General features: G+C 37.3%; 3 protein-coding genes and 1 long non-coding RNA gene across 5 annotated transcripts; all 4 read right to left on the reverse strand.

Moving 5' to 3' along the window:
• Positions 1-2,805: 2,805 nt before the first annotated feature.
• On the reverse strand, positions 2,806-8,388 carry LOC141286627 (tripartite motif-containing protein 16-like). Its single transcript, XM_073818719.1, has 6 exons — positions 7,816-8,388; positions 6,623-6,718; positions 6,294-6,527; positions 4,732-4,891; positions 4,544-4,591; positions 2,806-3,344 (listed from the first exon to the last, which is right to left on the reverse strand). Exons 1-6 carry the CDS (start codon positions 8,386-8,388, stop codon positions 2,806-2,808), a joined length of 1,650 nt encoding a protein of 549 aa, XP_073674820.1.
• Positions 8,389-9,821: 1,433 nt separating this feature from the next.
• LOC141331327 (tripartite motif-containing protein 16-like) lies at positions 9,822-17,305 on the reverse strand. The gene is made up of 6 exons (XM_073836355.1): positions 16,736-17,305; positions 16,156-16,251; positions 15,824-16,060; positions 11,365-11,524; positions 10,741-10,788; positions 9,822-10,495 (listed from the first exon to the last, which is right to left on the reverse strand). Exons 1-6 carry the CDS (start codon positions 17,303-17,305, stop codon positions 9,972-9,974), a joined length of 1,635 nt encoding a protein of 544 aa, XP_073692456.1. The 3' UTR covers positions 9,822-9,971.
• LOC141343315 (uncharacterized) lies at positions 12,103-14,553 on the reverse strand. Of its 2 annotated transcripts, XR_012356725.1 has the most exons (5): positions 14,454-14,553; positions 13,830-13,862; positions 13,478-13,555; positions 13,294-13,388; positions 12,103-12,498 (listed from the first exon to the last, which is right to left on the reverse strand). It is a non-coding gene; the product is annotated as an uncharacterized lncRNA (long non-coding RNA). The 2 variants fall into 2 exon arrangements; XR_012356723.1 differs by lacking the exon at positions 14,454-14,553 and having other exon boundaries at positions 13,830-13,977.
• Positions 17,306-20,575: 3,270 nt separating the features above from the next.
• Positions 20,576-25,174, reverse strand: LOC141286711 (tripartite motif-containing protein 16-like). Its single transcript, XM_073818837.1, has 6 exons — positions 24,608-25,174; positions 22,494-22,589; positions 22,163-22,396; positions 21,363-21,522; positions 21,175-21,222; positions 20,576-21,093 (listed from the first exon to the last, which is right to left on the reverse strand). Exons 1-6 carry the CDS (start codon positions 25,172-25,174, stop codon positions 20,576-20,578), a joined length of 1,623 nt encoding a protein of 540 aa, XP_073674938.1.
• Between the last annotated feature and the right edge of the window lie 1,410 nt (positions 25,175-26,584).

The raw sequence follows: 26,584 nt of genomic DNA on the forward strand, positions 1-26,584 counted from the left end.
ACACATTACCCATTAACCTGCACCAACATCAGATTTGACTTAACTAATCTTTGTAACTCAAATCAATCCATTCCTTTCACAACATGAGTTTCATTCCTCTCATATTCACTATATCACATTAGAGCTACAGATTCTAGTATTTGCCACAGAATATATGTGAACGTTTTAAAAAGTGGATGGGACACTTTGCCCTGACAAGGCATGATCACGCCCTGGAAGTGACTGTGGAAACTTGACAGGCACGCACTAGCACTCACGCTTTTGGCCTGACAGTGGAAACGAGCCTAATGTGTCTATTTATATCTGGTTTGTGGATCGCCTGATTGTTACTCAGAATCAGTAGTATCAAGTTCACTGATTTCACCGTAACGTAATAATTCAGATTTCAAAAGGTAGTAAAATGTTGAAATGTCAGTGAAGTTTTGAACTGTCGGATCTGGATCATAGCGGACCAGTGGACAGAGGTGAACAGAGCTCATTAGCATTTAAAACGACATGCAACAAAACATGTTGCTGTGAAAAGAGCTGATTTTGACAAGGTAAAAGGGGTGTTGTTTTACACTACCTTTGAGAAATTTCAAGTAAGTGATAAACTTTTCATTAAGACCCTAAAAAATCATATCAGCTTGTGGAAAATAGGCTTCCGATGACCCCTAGAATCAGATTTAAAAGCATTTTTTATTCAATGTGTGTTGTCTGACATTCCAACATGGTGTCACTCCCACCTCGTCACATATTCATACTTGGTCAGGACCACCTTTGCTGTCACATTTTGACGAACAGGGTACCCCTTCAGCATTATTTTTTGACATAAAGGGTTCTCCACTACTTTAAATAAGAAACTCTTTCCATCAGTAAGCTGACACGGAAGGCACTTAGAATTGTATCGTCATGATTAAATTACATATAATATATTAATATCAATATATTGCCATTATATATATATATATATATATATATATATATATATATATATATATATATATATATATATTGGGGTGTGATTTTCCAATGCAAACAGTCACAACAGTTTATGTATATTAGACTATTTACACATTTATGAGCACATAGCCCGACCCCTGCCCCTAAACCTAACCATTTTTCAATAAAACACCAATATTACAGGCAGATACAACTACAGTCACAATTTATAAAAAAAAAAAAAAAAAAAAAATGAATATCCTGGGCTTCCAAGGCAAAATTATTGATTTGTGAGAGGAACAGACGTCAGCCTTATGCCACGGTCACACTGCACACTTCGTTCCACTGTCTTCCATTCATATGCATGCAATGCGTTAGACCGGAAACGCATTTCGCTGCTTTCCAAAGTTCAAGCTTGGTGAACTCTGACCGACGAATTTGCATCACGTAACACATTGTGACTAACAGGAGATCGATACATCACAGCATGACCTATAGCTGAATGAAAAGAACCTAAATTTAAAACTGCAACACTGCGGTGAAGTATAGTAGATTGTATGTTTTTACATTTTAAATGTATTGTTATTGGTCATGTGCTGAATTTAACTTTTTAAAAACACGCTGCAGAGCATGACATCATATTACGACTATTGCAGCCATGGTTGTAGCATCCGAGGAATTTTGCATGCTCAAAGTCTAGTGTGACCGCGGCTTTAGTTGTGAAATACTATTGGCTCTTGTGTGTCTCGTGACCGATTGCTTCATGCTAATCTTTGGGAGTATCTTTTTGAATGAGATGTTCATCATTTTCAGCAATTAAAACCTTATGTTTGTAATGCTTTTATACTGCTTGTTTGTGGTCAGTTTTTGCAATACATTCCTGTGACTGTACTTATATTTGCCTGTGTTTTATATTGTTCAGAAGGTTTAGGGTAGTATATAATTATTTATATTTTTTACAAATGCATGCAAACCATTAAATTAAGACAAACAACTGAAAACAATGGAGGACCCTGCATGTCAACAAATTACGCTAAAGGGGTACCTTGGGCCAGTGGTGTGCTGAGACCTCCGGAGGGGCAGGGGCGAAATGGTGTTGCAAAGGCACAATTGCGGACTGGGGTTGGGTACCCCTTGGTGGAAATCGCAAACCGGTGGGGGAGGGTCCCCCTCAGTAGAAATCGTGGATTGGGCGCCCGTAGACTGGACCGCAAAGGCACTTTACTGTCTGACCTTAAAGGGGCAGGGGCTCAAGACGCCCCATCAATGCGACGACCTGGGAGTGAGAACATGTTGGTTAAGCGAGACTTACAAATAATTTAAAATAAAATAATATACAATAGTTGATCTATAGATGTTTTGATGTGAGAGCACGAAAAAAAAGTAAGACACATACACAATTGCTGTCACACTCACACAGCTTGAAATTTCATGTCATTTACAGGTTTCAACAACACTTTTAAATAGAATAAATTACCAAGCTATAATGTAAAAATAAGAACAAATTCCACAGTTAATTATTAAATGTGTGATAATACATACAGCGAATTGTGACACTGGAAGACACAAGAACACAAAACACTGAAAAGGAGCTCCATGACTAATAAAATGATTTATTGTGAATAATGAAATGATTTGACTATGATCATTTGAATGGAAAGGTAATTATAATAGTTATAATAAAATGATAGATTAAAAACGAAAAACGAAAAAAAAACTAAATCAGAACAGAGGTTGAGAAAAGCACAGAAACACACGATTATTCTAACATGTTATTTCACTGACAGAAGTCCAGCTGCAGTATTAATGTCATGAAGAGAAAAGAAGATCTCACTGTTACCGATTTATCATGCACAAGTTTTATGTGTGGAAACACTAATCAATCTATTCTGATTCATCAACACTGATGAGTTTCACTGATGATCCTTTAAGAACATTAAACCCAGGATAGAGCGGCTGGGTGAATGTGGTCTGGACTGTGTGGATGAGGCTCATTGTATCAGAGACGCTGTAGAAGGACAGAGTTCCTGCACTTTGATCCACAAACACTCCTATTCTCCTGCTGATGGGCATCACAGAGAGAGCAGTCTGTATCTTATTGTGCCAGAATGAATATTTGGAGGGAGAGCATACCAAACTCCAGGACTGATCATTAGCTCCAAACCTACACTCACCCCATCCCTTCCTGATGATGCTCTTATATGACACTGATACACACACACCTTTATTTCCACTCCACTCCAGCTCCCAGTAACAGTATCCACACACACTCTCTCTACACAACACCTGACGATACACATCAAATCTGTCTGGATGATCAGGATATGTCTGAACTGTCCCAGCGGTATTAACCGTCCTGTTGTTCTCAGACAGACGGAGGTATTTATGCATTGTGTTCAGATCCGGAGTGAGCTGATGGGAATCTGATGGAGATTAAAAATAAATAAATAAATAAACCTAAAAATCAGGAATTATGAATCTGTTAGATCTTTTCATGTAGCTGAACTCTTCAAGTTCAGTATATCATCTGCACTCAAAAAAATGGTTTTGTGCCATTGTTGGTTTTATTTAAATATTTTATTTTAAAACAACATATATATATTTTGTTGTCCGCCAAAACACTATTGCATTGTGCTTAAATAACTTAAGCTGTTTAATTATCCACTTTACTTAATTATGAATTGTTAAAGTAACGCAAAGGGTTTAATTTCACCATTCAAAAACGGGATGTGACAATTTCTAAAGTATTTGATGAAGACACGTCGTCATGATTGATCATTATTACAGACACCTGATGTTAATAAGCAGAATCACCAAAAGAGGGAAAAAAAATTTAAGCAACCATTATAGTGGTCAATGTTTGCATTAGTTGGGCTCTTGACCCTTAAATCTTCAATGTTAGATTTTGTTTGGCTGCTTTTACTGAGTTATAACAGCTAGACAAGCCAAGAACAAAAGTCATCAAGTAGCATTGACTGTACTTAAAATAGCTATCATCATATAGTGACTTAAGTACTTGACTTAGGTTTTCCTTACAGAGTTCAAGAGAACTGTGAACAAAAGATCTGTCAGTTTTGGCTTTATGAGACAGATGAAGAAAGAAAAAAAAAGCTTTTTTGCTTTTAGACACACAGACATGAAGAATCAGTGTGAGAATCACAACAACGGTGACCACCAAAAAACCAAGTTGTAGCCAATCAGAACTCATCCATGACTCCCATCATGCATTGCGACATGAATAAATTATGAGCTCTTTGGCCTATTTTTTAGTAAACCAAAACAAGCTGACTAAACTTAATGGTTTTAAGTTAAAGGACATTGATTACATTGATTTGGTTGGACATTACTATTTCACATTGATTTTCCTAATTCAATTGTGTTGTCTTAACAGAATAATTTTGAAAAGATTGAAAAAAATCCTTATATGTTAATAATAAACAATTTGGTTGTTTGGAACCACTGTCCATAATTGAATTGAGTTAGTTTAAAGAATCATTTTTTTGAGTGTGTGTCTCAGTGACGATGACCAGATATCCTGAGCAAATCATCATTTACATCAGTTATAAAACTCTTTTTTCACCTTCTACAGAAATAACATGAACACACTTTCTTACTGACTTACATTGTAGGAAGTCATTCCAGGTCCTGGGAACAATGTTGGTGAATGTGGCTGTGGAAATCAACAGACATGAACAGTGTGATTCTCATGATCATTCATTGATTCCAAAGACATTTCTAATATGATGTTCTTCATGATATGAGATGATGATAGACTCATTTCTGAGAGCAGAAGAATCTCCAGGACTTTACCTCTGTCTAAGATCTTCTTAAGCTGCTCTTTGAAGATATCCTCCAGTTTGTCTTTTAGCTGACAGACAGATTTTGTCAGATCATCAGAAGAGGCGAGAGAAATTAAGGGACCTTCATTCATGTCTGTAGATTCAGGAGGTACTGAGAGAAACTGGAAACTCTACGGATAACAGAAATCAAACTCACCACCTCCACTTCACTCAGTAACCTGCACCAACATCAGATTTGACTTGGCTGATATTTAGTAACTCACCTCAATCCACCACTTTCACAGCATCAGCTTCTTTCTTCTCATATTCAGTTTTAATCACATTAGAGCTACAGTTTTTAGTATTTACCAAATACACTATTTGAACTTTCCAGGAAATTTGTTTGATGAAACATCTGCTTAGAACATAAATGTCCATCTAACAGCTGGGTTGACTGTTATTTATAACTTTAGAGTGGTTAGAGACACTGAAACAAGGACCTTTAAGACACGCTCACATTTAGTTCGGTTTCAATACGCTGAAGCATTGCTAATATAAAGCCTCACTTCATGTATTATCAGGTTTGATCACCCAAATCAATTTGAATGAACTCAAACTTTTCGGATTGTGGATGATTATATATTAAGGGGTAAAACTTTAGAATACAGTTCCATTATTAATAAGTAACTACACATGAACAAATAACTAATGCACTATTAACAGTCAAGTAAATACTATTAACTAACAAGAAAATCTGATTAACGAATCATTAAGTAATAGCACTCAGTTAAAAGTTTACTATTAGCTAATCAGTAACTATTATTTTTACATATCTCCCAGAGAACTATAAGAACTACTTTATACATGTTCATAATTAATCTAAATAATGCAAAATGTATAATTAGTCCTAAAGTTAAGATCATGGTAACGCACTAGTAAAAATTCAGGTACTACCAAATCCGTCAAGAGGAATTACTAAATATTTGGATCCATATTCTAAAGTGAAGATCATGATAACTCCCTAGTAATGACTAAAGTCATTAAAAACTATTGAGGTTTTTGTAAGGTTCTGGATAGTAATACTTCCGATGGCTTTAGTAACACTTAAGTCGTTACTAGTGGGTTACCATGATCTTCACTTTAGAATACGGATCCAAATAATTAGTAATCCCTTCTGAAGTATTTGGTAATTCTTGAGTCATTATTAATGGGTTTCCATGATCTTTATTTTACAATTAATTATACACTTTCCATCATTAACATTAATTATGAACCTGTATATAGTAGTTCTTATTAATTCTCTGGGAGATATGAAAAAATAGTAGTTACTGATTAGCTATTAGTGAACTACCACTTTTAACTGAGCATTATTACTTACTGATTAGTTAATCAGAATTTCTTGTTAGTTAATAGTAGTTACTATAATGTTAGTAGTGCATTATTCATTTGTTCCTGTGTAGTTATTCATTATTGATGGAACCGTATTCTAAAGTGTTACCTAATAAGGCACTCATTAAATATTTCTCTGTGAGTCTCCTGTCACAGCACAATCTGGCTCAAGTCCACTATGATCCGGTTCTAGATCTTTGTTACCTGCAGGAACTGGATGTGATCCTGTGTGTGTGAAAGCGGCTCCAGCTCAGCGTCTCTCCTCCTCAGATCATTGATCTCCTGCTCTAGTCGCTCCAGTTGTCCCTCAGCTCGACTCACTGCAACCCTTTCCTGATCTCTGATCAGCCGTATAACCTCAAAGCGGCTTCTTTCAATGGAGCGGGTGAGCTCATTAAAGATCCTCTCACTGTCCTCCACTGCTGTCTGTGCAGAGCGCTGTTAGGACACACAGTGATTCAGGCTTCAGTGGGACTGAAAGAGGAGAGTCTGAATTGAGACTGAGACAAACTTCTCCTCATCTCCAGACTCACCTTATGAGACTCCACATCCTCTCTCAGCTGCTGAAGATCTTTCTCTCTCTCTTGGATTCTCTGCTGGAACATCTTCTGTGTCTCCTTCAGCTGGTGCTGCAAGACAAAGTGATGATACACAGCAAAATCCCCACTGTTAATGTAACACTCCCCAGTGTTAATTGTGGACTTATATATACAGTGAAGCAGTGTTAAAGTTAATGAGATAATTAGGTGATTAACTAAGTGATGATTGATCATTAATGAAGACACCTGATGTTAATTGGTTTTCTCCCTTGGTGATTCTGCTTATTAACATCAGGTGTCTTCAATAATGATCAATCATCACTTCGTTAATCACCTAATTATCTCATTAACTTCAACACTGCTTCAGTGTTAACTTTAACACTGCTTCAGTGTATATATGAGTCCACAATTAACACTGGGGAGTGTTAAATTAACAGTGGGGATTTTGCTGTTTAGTGAATGTCACAGAAAACTACTGGCGCTAAATCATCAGTGAATCCAGGAAAAGTGGAGCTAATAAACCAATGGGTGTAAGTTCAAACTACAGAAGTGATGATCAGTTACAATCATTGAATATGAATGATGATGAATATTAATGCTTGTTTCAGACCGCAAGTGTAAGTATCATGAAAGTGAAACTGACACAGACATAGAGCTTCACATAGGGCTTCACAAATTACTGATTTACTTTTTTAAATCAGTAATTAATTATTATTTTACTACTCTGCACACATTCCAGTAAGCAAATACAATCGAACAGTACGATCAAAACATGATATTGTTGCCCCCACTTGGAAAACACCTAGTAGACCGACTCAGCTTGCATTCATTGATGTGATTTTTTTAAGATGAGAGGTAATTCACGGTTGACTGTAAGTACTGACAACATGTCAGTGCCGGTACACATGAAAAAGTGCTAAAGACTAAAATATAGAATCAATTTAAACACTGTACGTAATGTCTTGGTTTGCATATAATATGCGGCTTTGGCATACACACACCTACTTCACACCCTTAATCCTAACCTTTGCGTATAATATGCATGCCAAAGTCAATTTCTGCATATAAATAGCACACCAAATAGAAACAAAATCTATTGATAAGCACTTTTGTAATTTATGATATAAAGCAGCATAGATTTTTTATTTTAAGACAATTGAGTTTGACACGTGGATAGTTTTAAATACCTGTTTCTCTGTCCTCTGTGCTGCAGCTGATACAGTGTCGTGGTTTTTATGTTCGTCTATTGTACACAGCACACATATACACTTCTGGTCAGTTCGACAGAAAACCTCAAGGAGCTTCTTATGTTTCTGGCAGATCATTTCCTGCAGTCGTCCAGTGGCATCAGTCAAATTGTGTCTCTTTCCTTTAAACCAACTCTCATGTTTTTCAAGGTGATTCTGACAGTAAGAGTTTAAACACTCCAGACATGACTTTAACGCTTTGTATTTTCTTCCAGGACAGACGTCACACTCCACATCTCCAGCTCCAGCGTCACAGTCAGCAGGACGTTTCCTCTTCTTCAGTTTCTCCTCCACTTCAGCCAGCATGGTGTTTCTAGCAAAAGCAGGTCTTTGACTGAAAGTCTGACTGCACTGAGGGCAGCTGTAGACTCTCATCTGATCCTCCTGATCCCAGAAGCCTGTAATACAGCTCTCACAGAAACTGTGTCCACAGGGAATTGTCACTGGATCCTTCAGAAGATCCTGACATGCTGGGCACAAGAACTCATCCGGAAAAACTCTGGCTTCCAACATTTTAATGCACAAACACAGAGACACAAACACACAACCACTCAACTACACTTCAGTTTCTCTTTCATTTAACTCGTGTTTCCTGTATGGTTATAAAAGTAATCAATAGACTGAACGATATGAAGATTATACTATTACTGGATGTCATAATACAGACTGTGGTTTTTTAGGTGCCTTCTATTGGGCAGTAATGGTGTTTTCCATTAGATTGTACTGGTGAACTTAAGTGAACCAATGAAGTTTGGGTGATTTCCACAATATGATAAACTTGAACCTTCAGCTCCCTCAACGGATTTTTTTATGAAATTATGGTCTGGAGACTGGCTAGGCCACTCCAGGAACTTAATGTGCTTCTTCTTAAGCCACTGCTTTGTTGCCTTTGTTGGTGTTCTTGGGGTCATAGGCAACATTATTTTTATATTTATTTTGTATCGCTTTACCTAATTAACTTTCTGTATATAAGTATTTCCATATATTTTGCAAATGCCTGACAATTATGTTTTGACTTTATGATTGTATTTATGCCCGTGTGAAGATAAATGGTTTACAATTGAAACTATGTGAATGATTCACTCGTCAATGAAACACTACATTTATATAGGCTAGTCTATTATTTAGACAAAATAAAATAAAATATATGTTAAATTCAACCTTTAAACTGCATTCCAGTAAAAAATCTAGTCATAGCATAATCAAAGCTTTATTGGCATGTCGAGCATTTACAGTAGGCCACCACATATACTAAAGAAATCGAAATGAAAAGAAAAATGAATATAAAAATATAACCAATAATACTAGGCTAATAATAATAATAATAATAATAGGCCTAATACAAATATTACAGAAAAAAAAACAGGGTCAGTTAATGGACTTACAACACTGTGGGATGCATACAAATATTTATTGTAGGCCTATTTTATTTGATGTACTTTATGTAATATTTATGCATGTTAAACTTCTTTCGAATGCTGTCTACATCCCATGTAGACAGCATTCACATAGACAGCTTTGCCTAATAATTGCTTAATTTAAAATAAAATATTAACAAATCTATCTTTGATAATCCTATGGTCACGCAAGTTTGTTTACACAGTAAACTTGTGGCCACGAGAAATGCATGTCGTTCCTTCAACGTAAGTCGTGGCCATGACATGTCATTGAAATGATCTTGTGGCCGCGGCATAATTTGATGTTCCCACAAATTAATATCTCATGGCCATGACATAATATCACATTCTCACAAGTTAATATGTCACAACAAAATTAAGTGAACCAAACAAGTCCCCTCACGGTCACCGTACACATGTCACATCCTGCCAATGTAATTTTTATCAATTTACTTTTTTAGAGAGAAACACAATATTGTAATGCATTACTTTAAAAAACATATAACTGAATATAACACACACACACTGATCGTACTGTCTATATGAGAATTTATTACACACATTTATTCTGACTTATTTCACTGACAGTTATTTTAGCTGCAGTATTAATGCCATGAAGAGAAAAGACTCACTGTTACTGATTCATCATGCAGCTCAAAGCATTATGAGTAGAATCTCTCTTCAATCTATTCTGATTCATCAACACAGTTTCACTGATGATTCAGATCCAAATCCAAACCCAGGATAAAGCGGCTGAGTGAATGTGGTCTGGACTGTGTGGATGAGGCTCATTGTGTCAGCGATGCTGTAGAAGGATAGAGTTCCTGCACTGGGATCCACAAACACTCCTATTCTCCTGCTGATGGGCTTCACGGAGAGAGCAGTATGTATGTTGTTGTGCCAGAATGAGTATCTGACGGGAGTGCAGAACAAACTCCAGGACTGATCACTGAATCCAAACACACACTCTTTACCCCCTCCCTTCCTGCTGATGCCCTTATATGACACTGATATACACACACCATCATTTCCACTCCACTCCAGCTCCCAGTAACAGCTTCCACACACACTCTCTGTACACAACACCTGAGACCAATACTCAAATCTGTCTGGATGATCAGGATATGGCTGCTCTGTGTCAGCGACAGTAATCACTCTGTTGCTCTCAGACAGACAAAGCCGTTTATATGCTGTGTTCGGATCTAGAGTTAGCTGATGGGAATCTGATAGAGATAAAACACATCAGAATTAGGAATTATGAATCTGTCTGATCTTTTATGTAGCTGAACTCTTCATGTTTAGTGTATCGCCAGTGTCTCAGTGAAGATGACCAGATATCCTGTGCAAATATTCATTTCATATTCATAAACTATAAATTATATAAATTATAACACTCTTCTTTGACCTTCTACATGAACAGCATGAACCCACTCAGTGAGTTTTTCTGCTTGTTTTCTTACTGACTTACATTGTAGGAAGTCATTCCTGGTCCAGAGAACAATGTTGGTGAATGTGACTGTGGAAATCAAAGAACATGAACAGTGTGATTCTCATGATCCTGCATCCATTCCTAAGACATTTCTAATATGTGACCCTGGACCACAAAACCAGTCTTAAGTCGCTGGGGTATATTTGTAGCAATAGCCAAAAATACATTGTATGGGTCAAAATTATAGATTTTTCTTTTATACCAAAAATCATTAGGAAATTAAGTAAAGATCACGTTCCGTGAAGATTTTTTGTAAAATTCCTACTATAAATATATCAAAATGTAATTTTTGATTAGTAATATGCATTGTTAAGAACTTAATTTGGACAACTTTAAAGGTGATTTTCTCAGTATTTAGATTTTTTTGCACCCTCAGATTCCAGATTTTCAAATAGATGTATCTCGGCCAAATATTGTGCTATCCTAACAAACCAAATATCAATAGAAAGCTCATTTATTGAGCTTTCATGTGATGTATACATCTCAGTTTTGTCAAATTTAACCTTATGACTGGTTTTGTGGTCCAGGGTCACATATAATGCTCTCCATGATATGAGATGATGATAAACATTTCTGAGAGCAGATGAATCTCCAGGACTTTACCACTGCCTGAGATCTTCTTGAGCTCCTCTTTACAGAAATCCACCAGTTCATCTATCAGCTGATGGGCAGATTCTCTCAGGCCACCAGAAGAGAAGAGAGAAATTAAGGGGTCATCATTTATGTCTGTAGATTCAGGAGGTGCTGAGAGAGACTGGCACCTCTACAGAAAACAGAAATCAAAACTCATCAGCTCCACACTTCACCCAATAACCTGCATAAACATCAGATTTGTGTGGCTCTTGTTGATTAGTCCCCCTGAGGAACAATTCCACTCATTCTCTACTATAATAAACTTGTTAAATCATTTAAACCAACATCATGTATGTTAGATCCTATTCCATCTGATAAATATATATTCTATACTCTCATGACAACGACAAATTAAAAATATTTAGAAGATGATCTATGACTTCTGCACTGTAAAACCCGATAAGTTCAGAGTACTCAAAACTTTTGTGGAAACTGATTACCTAAGATTATTTAAGTAAACATACTTAAAAATTACAATTACACTAAACTTAAATATTTTTCTTTCCTTTTTTTAAAATTTTAAGTACTGTGTACTTAAAACTTAAGTGTAGCTTGTGTAAAGTTTATATGTTTTCAATACTTATTGTTTTTATTTAAATACCACTTAAATAAAATATTTTATTCAAGAAATACACTTCTGAATAACTCATAGCCTGATAAATATTTTAGTTCAAAATACTAAAAAGCAGCACACACAGAACTGTTGACATATAATAAAGGGTTTTTATTTACTATTACATTCTTTGTCTATTTTGTACAACTGTTTATGTAAATCTCTGTAAACATGTAACAATAAATCAAATTAGAAACTGTTAAAACATTGATTACAATTTTTTTACAACCATGGCCATTATTTTGCAACATGGCAAATGAAAATAAATAAAATAAATAAAGTTCCTTCCTTTAGTGTAGAAGACAACATACTTTAAAAAAATGCTTTAAAATAAATTTTCTACAAAAAGTAACACAAGGGCATCAGGAAACTTGGGGATGTCACTCAGCACAAACTCATCTTCCACCACGACAGACAGGACCAGTGTTCTCAGTGTCCATCACAAGGGCAAGAGGGGTACCAGTGATGTCTGGCTCATCCGACTCCTCCACCTGGAATGCACAAAAATGGTCCAACTGTAAACATGTCTAGTAATGAATTACATCATCAGAAATTTTTGGTTAATTATTACTTTAATATAGTATCATACTTAACAAGGCAGGCCTTTTCAGTTTACACTGAATTGGCCCAAATTTAATAACTAGACAAGAACATACATAGAGAATTTGTAAATGTAGAATGAAATAAAGTTGAATATACAGTACAGACCAAAAGTTTGGACACACCTTCTCATTCAAAGAGTTTTCTTTATTTTGATGAAACTTTGCTGGAAGTATGGCCTGGATCTCTCCACATGAACTCAAGCATTGAGAACATTGTTTGTGTACACAGAGTTTACTAAAAAGAAAGGTTTTGAACAACTCACTTTCAGTGTTTGAGTTTCCTCTCGCGGCCGTCTTGCCAGTCAAGAAGTGTCGATTTCCGAATGCGAATTATAATTACCATTAGGTCAAAAACATTGAATAATACTTTATGTATGAGACTACCTCTTGAAGCTCATCAAGAGAATGCCAAGAGTGTGCAAAGCAGTAATAAAAGCAAAAGGTGGCTACTTTGAAGAACCTAGAATACGACATATTTTCAGTTGTTTCACACTTTTTTGTTATGTACTATATAATTCCACATGTGTTAATTCATAGTTATGATGCCTTCAGTGTGTATCTACAATTTTCTTAGTCATGAAAATAAAGAAAAGTCTTTGAATGAGAAGGTGTGTCCAAACTTTTGGTCTGTACTGTATATTGTTATGGTAATTTGTTAATGAAGCAAAGACACTGAATACTTACATTCCATGTCTTAAAAACTGTGGGCCATCTTCACATAAGTGTACTGCTAGGGCACGAAGAGCTACAGTGCACTTTATGTTGATATCATGCACATCCTTGAAAGAAAAGCAAAAATAACAATGAACAAGCAAGCAAAGTTATTCTGGGTTCAATACTAGAGTTGTAGTCTTTGACTTTAACTCACCTCACGATCATAAATCCTGAGGATGTCACACAGCATCTCCGAGACTTTGCCAGTATGTGACACTTTTTGCCTGTACATCTATACATGAAAACAAAGAATAACAGCATTTTAGTTTTCATGATTATAATAGATTAGGTCTGGCAAATGCAACAAGGCCAAAGCCAATGCACGTTTCAGTCATTGTTTTGTACAATTTGTAACGTTACATTGCTTTGTAAACTCTGAAAACATGTTATTCTACTTCACTCAGTTGCTAACTTGATCTGTACAAAATTAGATACATATTCAATGCAGGTTTTTACGTGTGAAGCTGCTAAAAAATATCCAAAGTAAACGAAAGAAGAATACTTACCAAGTTCACAGACTCTGAACCCACTTCTTTAGCCTACAAGGCAAAAAATATGTAAATGTTAATACGAGCTTCCCAGTGTCTCTACCATACCTATTACCTAGTTTTCATAACTCTTATTATTAACTGTTATTTCCAATATATTGCTAACTTTGCTAACATTAGCCTTAATGTAGTGGATAAAATTTACAGCTAGCCGCAAGTTCATTAACAGCTGAAGGCATTAAGGCAAGCATAAATTTGCATATTCCAGAACAGATCGCTAAACAGAATTTAAAAAATATGAATTCCCAGATAGCAAGCAGCGTTGGCCCAGATCCGGCTCACATTTGGCCGCCCGCATTGATTTCACTCAAGCCACATATGGACTTTATCTGGGCCAAAACTATGTTGCTGACTGGGTTCCGCTGACTAACTGATTACAATATTAACGTTACATATAAATCAAATAAGGCAGTGTGATTAATGGTTAAAAAATGTGCGTGAAGCAGAGCACCGCAGAGACGCTTGTCGAGCTTTCCACGTTACCAGTAAAAAGACAACAAAGCCAAACATGAAACACGTTTAAAAGATATACGTGTAGTTCTTATGATAAAATAAAAAGCAGATTAAAAAACATTTACTTACAAATCTCCCCACATGCGTCCAGACTCGCACGAGTGTCCGCCATCTTGATTATGTTTTCTGGTAGCGTCAGTCAGAACGATCGCGTACGTCCTGACGTAAATGACGTCATTGAACGTCACTCGTATACTTATAAAATATCACTTCAGTAGCAATGTCTACTCAAAAAAGATGAGCAAAGCAAAATTAAAATTAAGTAATTTGTTCAAAAAATGCTTTAGTTTTAAGTTCAATAAACTTTGTAACTGATTTTTATTATGGTGTTCTCATCTTTTATAAGTTAGTAGTACTGTTCGGGTTTACAGTGTGGAAGCACCTCTTGTTGCAGCTCAGATGGAATAAAAAACACAACTTGACCCCAAAAAACTAGTTAATTACAGACCGACCTTGAATCTCCCTTTTCTGTCAAAGATACTACAAAAGGTAGTATCCTCACAGCTATGTTCCTTCTTAGAGAAAAAAATGTTGCTGTTATGATTTCCAGTCAGGATTTAGACCTTATCATAGTACTAAGACTGCTTTCATTAGAGTTACAAATGACCTGCTTTTATCATCTGATCGCTTTTGTATCTTTCTATTAGTGCTACTGGATCTTAGTGCTGCGTTTGACACTATTGATCACAACATTCTTTTGAATAGACTAGAAAATCATGTTGACATTAGAGAAAGTGCACTGGCATGGTTCAAATTGTACCGCCACTGTTTCTGACCACCATCAATTCGTGGCAGTGAATGAAGTGGTATCATATTGATCACAAGTGCAGTATGGAGTACCTCAAGGCTCAGTACTAGGACCATATCTCCCACTCCCTTGGGAGATATTATTAGGAAACAAAGAGTTAGCTTTCACTGTCATGCTGATGATACTCTATATTTCTTCAAGGCCTACTAACTAACGGAATGCATAGTTGATATAAAACACTGGATGGATATTTTATAACAATCTTTCTTTTGGAAAGCCACATTTCTAGCAATTGTAAAACCACATTTTTCCATCTCAAAAATATATCTAAATTACGGCTTATGCTCTCAATGGCAAATGCAAAAACGTTAATTTATGCATTCATGATGTCAAGGTTAGATTATTGTAATGCTTTATTGAGTGGTTGCTCTGTGCGTTTAATAAACAAACTCCAGCTGGTTCAAACTGCAGCAGCTAGATTTCTTACTAGGACCATGAAGTATGACCATATTAGCCTGGTGCTGTCAACACTACACTGACTCCCTATAAAACATAGTGCCAACTCTGGAGAAATCTATCTAACACTGTTCAAAAACTGTTCACTGTTTAACCTGGCGTACACATAACACATTTACACATCTTAATAATTTTACAAGTCCACTATGGTCCTGTTCTTATAGATCTTTGTTACCTGCAGGAACTGGATGTGATCCTGTGTGAGTGAAAGCTGCTCCAGCTCAGCGTCTCTCCTCCTCAGTTCAGTGATCTCCTGCTGTAGTCGCTCCAGTCGTCCTTCAACTGGACTCACTGCAGCATTTTCCTGATCGCTGATCAGCCGTATCAGCTCAGACCAGTTTATCTCAATGGATGAGGGGATGAGCTCAGTAAGGATCCTCTCACTGTCCTCCACTGATGTCTGTCCAGAGCGCTGTTAGGACACACAGTGATTCAGGCTTCATTGGGACTGAAAGAGGAGAGTCTGAACTTAGGCTGAGACAAACTTCTCCTCATCTCCAGACTTACCTTATGAGACTCCACAGATTCTCTTAGATGCTGAAGATCTTTCTCTCTCTGCTGGATTCTCTGCTGGAATGTTTTCTGCATCTCCTTTAACTGGTGCTGAAGGAAAAAAGGATGTTAGTGAATGTCACAGAAAACTACTGTGACTGTTGGTTCAAACTTCAGAAGTGACGATCAGTTACAATAATCAAACATGAATTATGATGAAGATTAAGGCCTGTTTCACACTGTAAGTGTAGGTATTACAAAAATGAAACTGATCACACTGACATTGTTTCTGCTGTGTAGAAAAGATTGTATTTTGATTGATGGCTGATATATACTGTATATATATATTTAGTCAAAGAACAGATGAGTGGATCACTCCATTATTTTATTTTGTTAAATCAAAGTGCATTTTATGAAAAATTGTATTAATGAATTTTTCCGGTGCATTTTCAGCAAACAGTGAAACTTTTCTTTCAGCTGCTGTTCATTTCTACTGTCGTGTACAGTGTGAACGCTGTAAGCTGTTAATATAGTAACAATATAAACACATTAAACAAGTGTCAGCAATATTTCATCAGTGTCTAGTTTTAAATACCTGTTTCTCTGTCCTCTGTGCTGCAGCTGAAATAATGTTGTGGTTTTTATGCTCAGTCATACACAGCACACATATACATTTCTGGTCAGTGTTACAGAAAACCTCAAGGATCTTCTCATGTTTCTGGCAGATCATCTCCTGTAGCCGTCCAGTGACATCAGTCAAACTGTGTATCTTTCCTTTAAACCACCTCTCATGTTGTTCAAGATGATTCTGACAGTACGAGTTCAGACACTTCAGACAGGACTTGACGGCTTTGTATTTTCTTCCAGTACAGACATCACACTGCAAATCTCCAGCTCCAGCGTCACAGTCAGCAGGACGTTTGGTCTTCTTCAATTTTTCCACCACTTCAGCCAGCATGGTGTTTGTAGCTAAAGCAGGTCTTGGACTGAAGATCCATCTGCAATAAGGGCAGCTATAGATACTTTTCTGATCCTCCTGATCCCAGCAGCCTGTAATACAACTCTTACAGTAACTGTCTCCACAGGGAATGGTCACTGGATCCTTGAGGAGATCCTGACACACTGGACACAAGAACTCATCTTGAAAAACTCTGGCGTCTGCCATTGTACTGATTTAATTCAGAATCACACACACAGAACTCCCTCAGCTCAACTACACTTTCACTTTCTCTTTTACTGAACTGTTTCCTGGTTCTGTGTTTAAGTGATGTCTGTCAAGCAGGTTCTTCTTCCTCATTCTATATATCCAGACATTTAGATTATTTAGTGGTTTCCACTCTTTCCTTATATCTTGTATTATAAAAGTAGGTAAAAAATTAATCTGTTTCATAAACATAAACTCAAAGACGAAGAAACACTCATTTACAACAGGAAATATCATGGTATTATAATCTGATCCATAGTACCGTACTGGTGCCTCTTTATAAGCGGCATGCTCTTTTCTTTAGCTTCTCTCTGATTGGCTGGTGATGTGTAGCCCCGCCCCAGCTGGAGTCTGAGAGTGTCAACAGAGCTGCTGATTCTTACATGTGTTCAATGACTCTGAGAGAAATAATGTGGGGAATATTTTTTTTTGTGTGTAAACTACATTTTTACTTGTTATCTCTCTTTTTTAGTAGTGAAAATTTAAATGTGAGGTTCTGTAAATGAGATCTAGAGGGAATTTAAAGGGAATGGTCAGGTTGGGAAGAAAATTATTCTAAGCAGACAGCAGGTGAACAATGAGTGAATATATCGCGGAAGCGGATGGGTATGGAATATAACCTAGCAGGACTAAAAAAACACTCCCGCTCAAACCTCTACATCCCACATAGCAATTGACGTCTGGCCCAGAGCTGGGCCAGATGTCAATTATGTGGGATGCAGGTCCCCTACCCTCTTGATGGAAGCCAGCGCAGGTGAGAGCACTGTCTTTATCGACAAAATTTTCAGATCTGCTCTTGCAGAAGTAATGGTGTCTACCACCGCCTGGTGGACAACCTAGGATCCCAGCATCCCATTGTAAGGATCCACCCTAATTGGCCCAGAATCCAATAAATGGGTGAAGATATAGTGCATGTTTGGTCTTTTACTTGCGCTTCTGCAAAGTTCACTTAATTTATCAGTGTTTAGTTTTAATTTTAGTCTAGCTCCGTGTTTAATCTGAATCCAATTTTAAGTGATCATTCAATTTAGAATGTATTTCTAATTAAAAACTGATTACAAATTAATGTATTAATTTAGATATTTGATTATTCTGAATATTCCATAATTTCAATTATTTATTCATTAAGGACCTGGTGTTGCTTAGTAATTCAGTTGGCCAATGGTGAACACATGGACACAAATTTGCCGGTTCTGATCTTACTCAAAGGATGCAGGGCGACTATAATACCTTTTACATAAACTGCACCCTGCTAGCAAATAACAAAAAGTGTATTTCAATTTATAATTATGAAAACTGCAACTTAATTTAGGTAATTCAGCGATAGTCATCTATCCTGTGCACAGATTTGTGGAATCACCAGACTGCATAGAATGCATAACATCTACAACCTTAAACATAAGTCTTTCACACACTTACAGTAAAGCAGTCATGTGTTTTAAAGTGATACTTGAGGTCCACTTAGTGAAACCATTCACTAATATACCTAATATTTAGATCTTTAGACCAAGTTTGTGAAACTGCAAGCACATTACATGCTTTAAACTCAGTTACAGTACTCAGTACTCAATTTTTGAAGTGGATAAAAACCTTTCACAGTTGTCCTAAAACCAAAGCAATACCTGTTCTTGTCCTAGGAAAACTTTGATGAACTTGTTTGATCCACACAAACAGAGTTTGAGAAAAGGACAGAAACACATGATGACTCAGCAGGACTCACACACACGTTGATCTTACTGTCTATATGGGGATTTATTACACACATTTATTCTGACATGTTATTTCACTGAAAGAAGTTCAGCTGCAGTATTAATGCAGTAAACTATCTGCTGTTGCTTTTAGAATGGCTATAAATGTCACGCAATTGTCACAATACAGAAGAAGACCTTGAGAAGACAGACAGGTGAGATTGTATTCTTTATTAACAGCTTGAAGCAGAGAGAAGAAGATTTGGTGCCAACAGGTATGTAGCAATTGATTAACTGGACTTAACTGAGGTGGGTAACAGTTCTTTGTATCTTTTAACAGGTTCAGCGACAAATGTCAAATGAAATGACCGATGAAGACCGGGCCAGCGGGGTCTGGGAAGTGGTATCAGTTTTCCATGTGGAAGTTGACGAGGAGATTTGGTGACAGCACAGACTGAGCGTCCACAGACGAAGTGAGAAACTTCTCAGGCCATGTTGGGCCACCAGTAACGGTTCTGGAGAACAGAGAGGGTTTACTGGCTGCCTGGATGTCCAGAATGAAGCGAGTGAAGAAGGGTGTTGCGGAGAGCCGATTGCACAAAGGTCTTTCTGGAGCAGGTTCAGTCTGAGTAGCTTGGAGAATTTCCTTGTCCAGTGTCCACTGGATGGGACTGGAGTGAGTAGGTCACTGAGAAATTGAAGCCCAGTGTGCCGGATGGGGGTTTAGGAATTTGGCCTCATGGAGGTACTCTGGGTTACAGTGATTTGTTCTGACTTCAAAAGGATGTATGGCTCCCTCCAGCCACTCTTCCAGGGTGAGCAGAAGGCTTCCTTAAGCTGATCGAAACTCTCGAGGGCTTCGGGTGTCCAGGACAAAGACTTGGGCTTGTTACGGAGCATGGAGGTTAGAGGAGCAGTAATAATACTGAACTGTTGCAACAGAAGTTGGAGAAGCAGAGAAAGCACTGTAGTTCTTTAATGGTAGCGGATCTAGCCCAGTCTCGTATGGCTTGGACGTTGTTGCTATCTGTCTGGATGCCTTAGGGACTGATGACATAACCGAGGAACTTGATGGTGGTTTGGTGGAACTCTCACGTATTCAGCTTGAGGTAAATATGGTATTTTCTCAGCTTCTGAAGGACCTGCTCACATGACAGCGATGTTCGGCCAGGTTCCAGGAGTGTATGAGAATGTCAACAATGTATACAATCATGAAGTGATTTGTATGCTGTTTCAGTCATGACGTTGCAGAACATAGAAACCATTTCGAAGATAGAATACCTTTTATTAACTTGTGTCAATTCTGGGATGTGGAAAATCTAAGTATAAAAATATTAATGCTGACAGATCTAATAATTTAATCTGCAATTAGGTAAAGTAAAGAGAAGAGACCCAGTCTGGAGATGAGCAGGAGCAGTTGACTTGCATAACAGACATGGAGATATAACAATAACAAAAATCTCACGGTTACTGTTTCCTCATATAGCTCAAAACATTATGGGTAGAATCTCTCATCATCTAATCTGATTCATTCATTAGTCAATCAATCCAGTTTCACTGATGATTCATTACTAACCCAAAACCCAGGATAGAGCGGCTGGGTGAATGCGGTCTGGACTGTGTGGATGAGGCTCATTGTGTCAGAGACACAGAAGAAGGACAGAGTTCCTGCACTGTGATCCACATACACTCCTAATCTACTACTGATGGGCTTCACAGGGAGATCAGTATGTATGTCTTTGTGTATGAATGAGTATCTGGAGGGAAAGCAGGACAAACTCCAGGACTGATCATTAGCTCCAAACAAACACTCAACACCTCCCTTCCTGCTGATGCTCTTATATGACACTGATATTCGCACATTGTTCCCACTCCAATCCAACTCCCAGTAACAGCGTCCACACACACTCTCTCTACACAACACCTGAGGATACACATCAAATCTGTGTGGATGATCAGGATACGACTGGACTGTTTTAGTGGCAGTAATCATTTTGTTGCTCTCAGACAGGTGGAGGTATTTATTCACTGTGCTCGGGTCCAGAGTGAGCCTATGGGAATCTGATGGAGATAAAACACATCAGAATCAGGTTTTATGAATCTGTTTGATCTTTTCATGTTGAACTTTTCTTAATGACTTACATTGTAGGAAATTGTTCCTGGTCCAGAGAACAATGTTGGTGAATGTGACTGTGGAAATCAACAGACATGAACAGTGTTATTCTCATGATCCTGCATCCATTCTTAAGACATTTCTAATATGATGTTCCCTGTGATATGAGATAACAATATACTAGTTTCTGAGAGCAGATGAATCTCCATGACTTTACCTCTGTCTGAGATCTTTGTGAACTCCTCTTTGCAGAAATCCTCCAGTTGGTCTCTCAGCTGATGAACAGATTCTCTCAGGCCATTAGAAGGAAAGACAGAAATTAAGGGGTCATCATTTACATCTGTGGTTTCAGGAGGTGCAGAGAGAGACTGCGAACTCTACAGAAAATAGAATTCAAAATTCATCAGGTCCACACTTCACACAATTAACCTGATTTCCTGATTCTACTATTTGCCCATTATCTAATACCTCATGCCCATTATTGTAGTCTCATTGTAGGGTGGAATAGATTTGCTAAGGAAAAGCAGCTCAAAGGCTATGATTAGATTGACCATCATTTATAACCTCACAAGGACCATTAAGACCACTTTTTTTGTTTGGTTTCATTGCTAAAATACAGACTTATTACAGAATTTATATGTGGGGTCTTCATGATCATCAATTTGTTACAGGCCAATAAAAAATCTGTTTTATTAGGTTTGAGAATCACCTTCAATTTTTACTCAGAATCTGTACTATGGAGTTCACTGATTTCACCAAGAAGTAATAAATCAGAGTGAAAAATGAGGAGGATGCTGAAATGAAAAGTTTTGAACTGTTGGTGACAGTGGCGTTTGAAAGCTAAATATATATTCCAGAATAAATAACTGAGAGAAATGATTCCTATGAGATCTCCAGAGCTGAAAGCTATTTGTAAGCAGTGTCTCTTTCAAAAGAAGATTATCAGATGAGAATCTGACTGATGATTATATAGTAAGACAAGTCCACCATGATCCTGTTCTTCTAGATCTCTCTTACCTGCAGGAACTGGATGTGATCCTGTATGTGTAAAAGCTGCTCCAGCTCAGCGTCTCTCCTCTTCAGATCATTGATCTCCTGCTCCAGTCGCTCCAGTCGTCCTTCAGCTCGACTCACTGCAGCCTTCTCCCGATCTCTGATCATCTGTATCAGCTCAGAGTAGCTTTTCGCAATGGAACAGATGAGCTCAGTAAAGATCCTCTCACTGTCCTCCAATGCTGTCTGTGCAGAGCACTGTTAGGACACACAGTGATTCAGGCTTTTAGTAGGACTGAAAAAGGAGAGTCTGAATTGAGACTGAGACAAACTTCACTTTCTTTTCCACACTCACCTTCTGAGACTCCACAACCTTTCTCAGCTGCTGATGATCTTTCTCTCTCTGTTGGATTCTCTGCTGGAACGTCTTCTGTGTGTCCTTCAGCTGTTTCTGGGGTACAAACAGAAGATTATAAATGCCTTAGAAGTAAAATGAGTTTCTGGAGGTCTACACTAGAACTCTTACAGGCCACTGTGTGTCTCTCTACTGTCATGTATGCATCTCCTAGATTCATCTGTGAGCAACTGATGTTATGTATTTATCTGAACTGGAACTGAACCTTATTCTGGGTTGTATTCTGCGGTGACAGGGAGGAGACCTGAGCGGTTAACTTAAGTTTGTCGTGGCCACGACATATAAACTCATGGGAACGTGACATTATGCAGTGCTGGCCCGTCCAACAGGCGATCACCTAGGGACCCGGCTTAAGAGGAGGGCCCCTCATTTGCGAGGTTGTCAGTTTGATTTTTAGGGGCGTTGGACTTGAAACGGTGCTGCGCAGAAAGATCCGTGTTTAAAATCAAAGTACTGCAAGAGCTATATAGCACAGACAGCTCTTCATGCTTTCAAATCATTTTGTTCATTCGGTGTGCGTAGCACAATTTCAAGCCGCATGCACCTTCTGACAACAAAACTAGGGTGACGCACCAGAGCTGAGCGAAATCTGTCTGTACGTTCAGATTTGCCTCAGTAGAAAGCGTGCATGGATTTTGTATAGGTTTGAGTCTGTTTTCAAACCTGTTGTATATTGAGAACATTTAAATGACAGGTTTTGCTCCAAATTCATTTAATAACATCAGTCGAGTGTGCGAAATAACTTCCTTTTGTGATCTGACGTGGTTTCACATCACAGAATGAGGCAAAATCATTATTTTACATAGACTAGTATTCTATAAAGGCTGTTAATTAGCATTGCGTTTTATTACATGTTTGCACTTACTAATGCTCACAACACCTTATTTAGGGCAAAAATAGCAATAATAATACTTCTAAGTTTTTTTTTTCCTTCAGCATAGCCAAAATATATATTTTTGTTTTTCAAAGATTTTTTCAAAGATTTCTAATTTTTCTTTATACTTTTCTAAACATTATTGTTAGGCCTCCTGCATGTTAACAGGTCATGCTGCAGTTTTCTGAAAAATATACTGATAATCATTAACAATATTTATTGTTTTGTTTAATGTTTTAATTTAGTAATAACAATTAGTCAAATTGATAAAATCAACATTTTGTCCAAATTGTGCAGCCCCTTCAAACAGGCACAACAAACTCAGTGTTATTTATAATTTTTGGTAAATATAGTCTGAAAACCTTTCTTGTTACAGTTCAGACTTTGTTATGTTTTAGATTTTGGAATTCACTTAACATTGCCTCTCATAATAGTCTCTCGAAATTAAATCTTGTTACACTGTAATGCTATTTTTAAATGATTTAAAATATAATAATGATAGAGTGGTTAAAATTAAGTTGTGGTAGAAATGGAATCCAAATTATATCTAGCTGGGAAAAGTATGTTTTGATTGCTATATACACTATATTTATTGCTATTTATTTTTTTATTGCTAATAATTACAGACTTGGTCTTAATGTCTAATGCAATACAATATCTTTCTTGTGATCATCAATCAATCCCTAAAATGAAGGTAACAGGTAACAAACTGAGATTAGGAGCACTCTCTTTAAGGGTTAGAAATAAAGAAATATAGCCACAATTTAATAACTTAGATTAAACACAGAGCTAGACTACAATTAAAATGAAATCCTGATAAATGAAGTGATCTAAAAGACCTTCACGCATTATACCTTCACCCACTCATTGGATTCCGTTGGGCTAGTTGGGGGATTCCTTCCATAATAGTGAAACTGACTCAGACGTAGAGATTCACACTGACAGTGTTTCTGCTGTCTAGCAGAGCTTGTATTTTGACTAATACAAGTATATATTTTGTCAGAGAACAGGTAAACAGGTCACTCTATTATTCTGTTGTTTAATCAAAGTCTATTGAATGAAAGATTGTGTGAAACTCGTCTTGCAGCTGCTGTTAATTTCTGCTTTCGTGAATGCTGTAAACTGTTATTATGATGAAACGAGTGTCAGCAATTTGTAATCAGTGTCTAGTTTTAAATACCTGTTTCTCTGTCTTCTGATCTTCAGCTGATACAATGTCGTGGTTTTTATGTTCATCCATACACAGCACACATATACACTTCTGGTCAGTGCGACAGAAAACCTCAAGGATCTTCTCATGTTTCTGGCAGATCATCTCCTGCAGTCGTCCAGTGGCATCAGTCAAATTGTGTCTCTTTCCTTTAAACCAACTCTCATGTTGTTCAAGGTGAATCTGACAGTAAGAGTTCAGACATATCAGACAAAACTTGACGGCTTTGTATTTTTTTCCAGTACATACATCACACTGCTTATCTCCAGCTCCAGCCAAACAGTCAGCAGGACGTTTCCTCTTCTTCAGTTTCTCTACCATTTCAGCCAGCATGGTGTTTGTAGCTAAAGCAGGTCTTGGACTGAAGGTCTGTCTGCACTGAGGACAGCTGACTCTCATCTGATCCTCCTGATCCCAGCGGCCTGTTATACAGCTCTTACAGTAATTGTGTCCACAGGAAATGGTCACTGGATCCTTCAGGAGATTCTGACACACTGGACACATGAACTCATCCTGACAAATCCTGACTCCTTCCATTGTGGTGCTTGATTACTGAAACCTAAACACTGAATAGCTCAACTACACTTTCAGTTTTTCTTTCACTGACCTGTTTCCGTTTTTGAGTGATGTGTGTAATACAGATGTGTTTACGAGTCTGTAAAGCTCCTGAAGAAATTAGTTTTGGCACAGAATCTGAATCTTATTAAAGTAAACAGTGTTTGTAATAGTGGCATATAAAAAAAGTGATGTCATTATCCAGTTCAGCTCTCTTCCAATACAGTAAGGGAAAAAAAATATTTGATCCCCTGCTGCTTTCATACGTTTGCCCACTGACTAAGAAATGATCAGTAAAATTTCATATTTTAAATTGCATACTTACCAGGTCAACCATGCCTGAGAAATTAAGATTATATATGGTTATGCAGTTTGGAATTCAATATTTATATATTTTAGCACAGTATGGTATGTCTAACCCATTCAAGTGTGGACACACACACACACAAACAAATAATTTCAACCACATGAAATTTCATGAATTTTGCTCATTGTGACTCATTTGGCCAGCACAGGTCACATATTTAACCACTGATCTATAATAGATTTAAATTATTGACAAACCATAACCTGAAAATGAAAATGAGTTCCAGGGGTAACAATTAAATGCATGACAATAAAAACTTGGCTTGTGACACCAAGCAACAGAAAAACACAAAACACTGAAAAGGACCGGAGCTCCATAAAGTGAATAATAAAAAAAAGATAAATTACCCTCTGGAGTCTTAGGGGGTTTTGGGGCACTGGAGGTATTTTTTCTTCAGTATCCTAAAAACATATTAATGGCTAAAGCCTGATTACAGTTTAATTACCTCAGCTACAATAATATGTGAGCAGCATGAATGTACATGTTTGTGATGTATTTTTCATAATGTTGTGGAGATGCCTTCACATTACATCAACACCTGGCTGTACAGTAAGCTTTTATCATTGGTCCTATTCAAACCAGAGAATAGACCACCAAATCCAGCAGTGTCCACCACATCATCAATCATTGTTCTTGTTAAAAATATTTTCTCATAACATGAGATCTGCATTAAAGCATGCCAGAGGAAAAAGTGATCAGAGGCATCCACTACAATCCACTGTCTAAATTCATATACTTTTTGTTTAACTTCTACGTAATGTCTTTATGTAATTGCAGTGCTTATCTCCATTAATAAGAGTGGAATATTTAAAGGGGTCCTATTATGCTTTTTCACTTTTGGAACTTTAGCCAGTGTGTGGTGTGTATGTTTGGGCATAAAAAACATCTACAAAGTTACAAATCTCAAAGTCCACTGCAAAGGGAGATATTTAGTTTAAAAAAAATCCCTTTTCAAGAAATGAAGCTAGCGCAAGTTCTGGCAGGAAGACTCAATCGTTCGCGTCACTAATTACCTCCTCATCTTC

The sequence above is a fragment of the Garra rufa genome, chromosome 1 (genome assembly GCF_049309525.1).
Source record: "Garra rufa chromosome 1, GarRuf1.0, whole genome shotgun sequence".
Taxonomy (NCBI): domain Eukaryota; kingdom Metazoa; phylum Chordata; class Actinopteri; order Cypriniformes; family Cyprinidae; genus Garra; species Garra rufa.

Excerpts from the sequence above, each read along its gene's own strand:
- LOC141286627 (XM_073818719.1), bottom strand. The coding sequence starts at position 8,388 with ATGTTGGAAGCCAGAGTTTTTCCGGATGAGTTCTTGTGCCCAGCATGT. Across the intron at positions 6,719-7,815 it reads CACAGAGGACAGAGAAACAG|CACCAGCTGAAGGAGACACA; the intron begins GTATTTAAAACT and ends TTTGTCTTGCAG. Across the intron at positions 6,528-6,622 it reads AGGATGTGGAGTCTCATAAG|CGCTCTGCACAGACAGCAGT; the intron begins GTGAGTCTGGAG and ends GTGTCCTAACAG.
- LOC141331327 (XM_073836355.1), bottom strand. The coding sequence starts at position 17,305 with ATGGCAGACGCCAGAGTTTTTCAAGATGAGTTCTTGTGTCCAGTGTGT. Across the intron at positions 10,789-11,364 it reads CAAGAAGATCTCAGGCAGTG|TCACATTCACCAACATTGTT; the intron begins GTAAAGTCCTGG and ends TGATTTCCACAG. Across the intron at positions 10,496-10,740 it reads CAGGAATGACTTCCTACAAT|ATTCCCATCAGCTAACTCTA; the intron begins GTAAGTCAGTAA and ends TATCTCTATCAG.
- LOC141286711 (XM_073818837.1), bottom strand. The coding sequence starts at position 25,174 with ATGGAAGGAGTCAGGATTTGTCAGGATGAGTTCATGTGTCCAGTGTGT. Across the intron at positions 22,590-24,607 it reads ATCAGAAGACAGAGAAACAG|AAACAGCTGAAGGACACACA; the intron begins GTATTTAAAACT and ends TTTGTACCCCAG. Across the intron at positions 22,397-22,493 it reads AGGTTGTGGAGTCTCAGAAG|TGCTCTGCACAGACAGCATT; the intron begins GTGAGTGTGGAA and ends GTGTCCTAACAG.